A 6855-nucleotide genomic window follows, 5' to 3' on the forward strand; every position below is an offset into this window, starting at 1 on the left:
CTTCCTGCCTTGGCCTACCGCGCGGGCCGCTGGGCCGCACCTGCTGGACGCGTTTCCATTGGTGACATCTTGGCGGGCCGGTCGGTGGCACTTCCTCCTTTACACCCCGTGACCCACGTCCGGCTCGCAGCCCTCCCAGTCACGCGGCCTCGGCCTTCGGGACACAGCCCCGCGCGCGGCCTTCCGGACTTCAAGACCCCAGACCAGTCGTGGTGAGCCGCCGCGAGCGGACGACCCCCTCGTTTCCACTCCCCACCCCTGCGATTGGGGCACTTCTTACCTCCCTCCTCCCTCCCCCTGTTTTCTTCCCCCTCGCTGTCCTGGAACTTTCTCCCCACGTCAGGAAGTACCCCCAAGTCGAGCTCCGCTCCAGCCCTTGGCGCTGCCGGCTCCCTGCGGGTCCCGGGAACTCTTCTAGGGCTTCCTAGGAGGCCCGCTAGGATCAGGAGTTCTGCCGCCCTCCCGCCACCCCCGTCCCCCGAGGCCCAGGAAGCCTAGCTGGAGAAGTTTTATCCTTTCAACCAATCCTCATCACCAGGCCGGAGAATTTCCTCCGGGCACACCCGTAAGACCTCCGACGCGGAGAAGCCCCTCCCACCACCGGCCCTGGCGGCCTAGGCCTGTACCCAGTCCCTTCCCCCCCCCCCGCGTCCCGAGGAGCAGTTCGCCAGCTCTTCCCCACCCGTGGCTCGCTCCGCCCCGGAAGCGGTCGCTGCGTTCGCCCAGGCTCTGGATGGGGGCCTTGGGGTCCGGCTTTACTCTCTGCTGGGCCGACGGAAGCTGTCGGTGCACCAGGTGGGGGCGGAGCGAACTCCTCTCCTTGTTCCGGGTTCGCGTTACCCCAGGAACTGGACGTCCGGAATCGCTTCTACGCTTCCCGCCGAAATCGCTCTGACGCGGCCCTGGGCATCTGGCTGCGCTTCGGCCTTGGACTAACTTGTACCCATAACCAGACAGTTTCGATTTCAGGTTAATAACAGAAGGAGATGCACCTGGAGATTCCCCAGAGCTCTCTGCGTTTTTAAGCGTCGGGTGGAATTGGGGTCCTTTGGCTGTAAACCAGGATCGTTTGATGTAAATAGAAATCGGCCCTGCTTCCCTCAGCGGTAAGTCTTAAAGCGGAAACGTCAGCCATGTGACCCTGAGGTGGCGTCTTCCGCGGGCTGAAATTTAGAAGTAGAACTTTTATGAGTAATTACGACATCCAAGACAGCCTGGCTGTTCGCGCTGCCAGCTGTAGCTAAAACTCATTTATAAACGAAGGTGAAAATGTTCTTCGGGTCTCATTGGCACAGGGCTGTGAAGGAAGGGGAAGCCAGGCTTCCACCTGAGTTCCTCCTGTCTCTGAATCTTCCAGAAGATGGGAGGTGGGGTTTAAGCCGCCCTGTTTACAGCATAGATAAACCTAATCAGCCCTGGTCCGCAGAGCGGGCGCACCCAGTTTATCTTGATTGGATCTGCTTGAATCTGAATTAATCCCGTCTAACCAGTGGAGTAATGAGGAACACATTCGGTAGAGCCCAAATAGAATTGTTTTAAACTGTAGCTATTCACATTTATGTGGGGGGTGCCCCCAAGTAGTATCTCATATAATCACAGAAGGCAGTAAGACAAGACAGATACTACCTGTAACACACAGGCTCAACGGAATTGACTTTACCAGTTTCCAAAACTATGTAGACACATTCAGCCTTATCACGTGGAAATGGGCGATGGTAGTAATAATGATTTTCCTGTTGAAAAGCTTATTTCAATGTTTCCTCCCTTTACTCTTTCTCAGTTAATTAAAAGATGAATGTCAGGTCTCAAGAAGTGAAATTACCAAGTAAAACTGGGAAAGAAATTCTTGAGTGTCTCCACCCTGCCACCCAGGGATGTTTTAAATTACAAACCCTGTTGAACTTGAACGATTTCTAGCAAACTTTCTCTGGAGGCCCTCCCCTTCCTGGGACTACTCTTGTCTTCCACCTCCCTCACCTTCAATATTTAAATTTTCTTACTGCCATTCCAGTTTTGTGTATAGAAACTCTGGAATTTGAGTTGTCTCTTCTGGGCAAGTGGGAATTTCCCTGCTGTTATCATTATCCCATGAAAAGGTAGATCTCTTAAATGCTTGGGGGTGGGTCAGGTGTGTACTTCAATTAGGACAGCCCACAGCCCTGCTTTGTGTTTCTGGGAAGAAGGCAGCTCTGAACCCAGGCCAGCCCTGTGACCTGCTCTGATTGCTCTGGTGAGTGCTTGGGCACTGAGGCAACGTGGCCATATCTCTTTTTTAGGACAATTTGTACCTACCGGGAGTGTCTCCGACTGTTGGATCTCCCCCTTGTTCTTTAAGGTGAGCTATTTTAAGAAAAGTAATTTCTCAGTTTACAAATACAAATATAGGAATGTGAAGTAAAGGATGTATTTGTCACTATCTTTAAATCTTAACATTTAGCAGAACTGAGCTCTTTAGATTTTAAATGTCTTAAGTACTGTTAAGTCTCTGCAAATAATCAAAATATAGAAGATTCTGAAAGCAAAAGGTGAGAATATTTTACTTTTTTGTGGTGTTCAATTGCATAATTATAATGAAATGTCTGTTCTTTTATGCTTCCTGCATGTCTTTCTCTGAATAAACTGCCATATTCTAGAGGGAGATATTGACCCACCCTCACATGGCCCTCCCTTAAGTTAATCCATTGCTAATCTTCAGCCTGCTGTGCCTGGGGGTTGGGCAACAGTGACAGAACAGACACAGCCTGTCCCTCAGACTCCCAATGCACTTTTGAAGACACATTTTAGACAGATCATAGCAAATATGCTGTGGGAGCATAGAATCGTAAGATTTAGTTTTTTTGCAAAGGAAGATGTTTTGGAACAGTGGCATATTTGAGCCGGGGCCTTAAGGATTAGTATGATTTAGCTAGACAAGAAGGTTGGGTGGAATATGTTTGAAGAGGATTACCATGTGTATGTCAATTACCAAGGGAGCAGAGAGCCTGGCACATTCTAGGCACAGGAACAAACAGGAAGTTTTAAAATGGTGGGGATGATAGGAACTTAATAATGTGTTTCAGGCCAAAGTTGTAAGATCTTAGAACCCCTTAGTCCTGTGGTTTGTGTGCCAATGAGGACTTGGAATGGGGGAGCACTTGAAGTCACCTTAACAGGACACTAGCTGCAGACTGGGTTGCAATAAGGGCCAGCTGTTAATGCTTAAAGGGCTTTAAGAACCAGTTCCAAGTATCCTGGAATGGGCTATTACTATGGGAACTAGAAATAGGGCAATGCAAAAAGAAAATGACAGTTTGGTCATTCATATCACAAAAGAATTACCGAGCTTGTAAAAATTAATTCTTTCTGTACTCACAACTATAAACCTACTTTTCCCACCCTGTAGAACTGTAAGAAGCCTTTATTAAAAGAGTTACTAACTAGGGCTTATGGGTGTGGTCAGGGTGGACAATGGGATCACCTGAAAGAAATAATTTGTTGGAAGTTGAGACCTTGAGAAAAGGTTTCATTTATTTCACTGAATATTTATTTTGAAAATAATGATGGGTCAAAACATAATTTAGCAACAATTTGTTTTTTTCTGGTATTAGTGCAGTTGAGTGTTTCATATATTTATTACAGATTTGCTCCATTGGGGGGGTGCTTAAATTACCTAACATGCTTTCTGGTTTATCCTTTTCTACTAATAGGCCCACATTTCTTTGAAATGCATCTCTTAGGACTGATTTTAATGTCTGTCTACTACATTTAACATGAAATAACGCTCATTAAACATATAATTTCCATATTTTTATATGAGTATTGACCGCCAAAAATGTATTTTTGGCTCTTAATATATTTGGGCCCTGGCCAGGTAGCTCAGTTGGTTAGAGCTTCATGCTGATGTGCCAAGGTTGTGGGTTCGATGCCCGGTTAGGCACATATAAAAATCAATCAGTGAATGCATAAATAAGTGGAACAACAAACAAGTTAATGTCTCTTTCCCCATACCCTCTCTCCACTTCTGTAAAATCAGTATATATATATATATTTGTCTGTACCCATATATTGCCGGCTGATGGTTCGATTCCTGCTCTTCAGAAAATTTCCCTTGCAGTTGTATTTGACCTTCCCTCTATTTTAGCTTGGATTCTGGGTGTTAGATGCCACATACATTTTATGACACCCTATGAGAAGGGTACCTCTCACTGTCTAAGGAGTTCATTTTCTTTCTTCCAATCCCTCAACAAAATGTAGCAGTAAATGTGTATACTTTTATTTATATGTGAACCTGAGAAGCTTATTTGATTTCTGTATTTGTAGTGCACATAGTATTCTGTTGATGGGCTTTTCTGGATATGACTTCAGTTTGGTCTCACTTGACTTATTTTGTTTGATTTGACACATCACTTGTTTTTCCTTATGTAGTGTTGAAGAATCTCACAGGAGCTCTTATAAACAAACTATCAAATTTCATCATGAAAAATAAATATATAACAAGAAAATGCCCTTGCTCAACCTGACTAATACCTAAAGGTTCCTCTCTGTTCAATGTACCAAGTTACACTATTCTCCTGCCTTTTACTTTAGCAATTCAATAATACATCTCATCTCTTCTAGTTCTGAGTTCTCTTGCTGTTTCTGAATGTTGCCTCAATTGACTATCTTGTCTTCCCTTCTAGAACTTAAAATAATTGACCACTAGAATTTGTAGATTTTTGACATTGTTAAAGCTTCTAGATCGCTGTATTGCTCTTCAGATTTTATTCTACATTCTACATAACTTACTTTCTCTGTCTGAGTAATACGTACATTTTTCGGAAGACATGGGAATGACTGTCATCTCAAATATATTTGGTGTATTTTCAACTTCTCTTATTTCAACTTCAGCTTACTCCCTTCCTCATATGTGAAAGGGAGAAAACCGTATTTACTGAATGTTCTTGTTATAAATATGAAAGGAAAAATTATGTAGTTTTTGCTTTCTTTTCAGCCACAAAAAGCACCAGCTGAGCTTGTTTGAAGTCTGCCCTGTCAAGTGTCCATGATGCTGGGCCCTGAGGGAGGTGAAGGCTTTGTGGTCAAGCTCCGTGGCCTGCCCTGGTCCTGCTCTGTTGAGGATGTGCAGAATTTCCTCTCCGGCTGCATAATTCATGATGGGGTTGCAGGCATTCATTTCATCTACACTAGAGAAGGCAGGCAGAGTGGTGAGGCTTTCGTTGAACTTGAATCAGAAGATGATGTGAAAATGGCCCTTAAAAAAGACAGGGAAAGTATGGGACACCGGTACATTGAGGTGTTCAAGTCCCACAGAACTGAAATGGATTGGGTGTTGAAGCACAGTGGTCCAAACAGTGCTGACACCGCCAATGATGGCTTCGTGCGGCTTCGAGGACTCCCATTTGGATGCACCAAGGAGGAAATTGTTCAGTTCTTCTCAGGGTTGGAAATCGTGCCGAATGGGATCACATTGCCTGTGGACCCTGAGGGCAAGATTACAGGGGAAGCCTTTGTGCAGTTTGCTTCACAGGAGTTAGCTGAGAAGGCTCTAGGGAAACACAAGGAAAGAATTGGGCATAGGTACATTGAAGTGTTCAAGAGCAGTCAGGAAGAAGTAAGGTCATACTCAGATCCTCCTCTAAAGTTTATGTCCGTACAGCGGCCAGGGCCCTATGACCGCCCAGGCACAGCCAGGAGGTATATTGGCATAGTCAAGCAGGCGGGCTTGGAGAGGATGAGGTCTGGTGCCTATAGTACAGGCTATGGGAGCTATGAGGAATACAGTGGCCTCAGCGATGGCTATGGCTTTACTGCTGATCTATTTGGAAGAGACCTTAGTTACTGTCTCTCTGGAATGTATGATCACAGGTATGGAGATGGAGAATTTACTGTCCAGAGTACCACTGGACATTGTGTCCACATGAGGGGGCTGCCATACAAAGCCACAGAAAATGACATTTATAATTTCTTCTCCCCTCTCAACCCTGTAAGAGTCCATATTGAGATTGGCCCTGATGGAAGAGTGACGGGAGAAGCTGATGTTGAGTTTGCCACTCATGAAGAAGCTGTGGCAGCTATGTCCAAAGACAGGGCCAACATGCAACATAGATACATAGAACTTTTCTTGAATTCCACAACAGGAGCTAGCAATGGGGCATACAGCAGCCAGATGATGCAAGGAATGGGAGTGTCTGCCCAGTCTACTTACAGTGGCCTTGAGAGCCAGTCTGTGAGTGGCTGTTACGGGGCTAGCTACAGTGGCCAGAATAGCATGGCTGGATATGACTAATTTTGTAGAGCATTTGAGTTTTAAATTTTCATAGGCAGCCAAGCAGTGAAAAAAGCAGTTACTCTAGAAAAAGCTGTGGGATCCATTTTGCACCATGAGTTTGTGAAATCTGGATTAAAAAGTTACCTCTTCAGTGTTTTCTCATGCAAACTTTCTTCTGGTCTGTGATATTGAGTAAAATTATTTTCAGCTTTTTTCAGTATTTTGGTAGTGTACTTCAGGTTGATGTTATCTGAGTTCAAGTAGTTTTAAGTACATCAAATGTGGATCTTCACACATCACAATGAACACATTGGAGAGATGTGATTTTTGGGAAACTCAAGGTGCTAGATCCCTAATTCAGAGGAACATTTCTCATGTTTGTTCATTCTAGTTTATTTTTTCATTTAAAATCTTTTAGGTTAAGTTTAAGCTTTTTAAAAGTTAGTTTTGAAAATTGAGACACATTACTAATACTGTAGGAATTGGTGAGGCCTTGACTTAAAACTTTCTTTACTGTGATTTCCTTTTGGGTGTATTTTGCTAAGTGAAATTTGTTAAGTTTTTGTTAACTAAACTTTTTTCTTAAAATAAAGACTTTTTCACAATGA

The 6855-nt window shown here is 44.4% G+C and overlaps 1 protein-coding gene across 2 annotated transcripts; it reads left to right on the forward strand.

Moving 5' to 3' along the window:
- HNRNPF (heterogeneous nuclear ribonucleoprotein F) lies at positions 1-6855 on the forward strand (the record flags this gene model as incomplete). Of its 2 annotated transcripts, none has more annotated exon segments than XM_045195954.2 (4): positions 1-212; positions 958-1106; positions 2277-2335; positions 4970-6855. In XM_045195954.2, a coding segment is annotated over 1 exon segment (1245 nt). In that variant the 3' UTR covers positions 6266-6855.

Source organism: Desmodus rotundus, chromosome 4 (assembly GCF_022682495.2).
Source record: "Desmodus rotundus isolate HL8 chromosome 4, HLdesRot8A.1, whole genome shotgun sequence".
Taxonomy (NCBI): domain Eukaryota; kingdom Metazoa; phylum Chordata; class Mammalia; order Chiroptera; family Phyllostomidae; genus Desmodus; species Desmodus rotundus.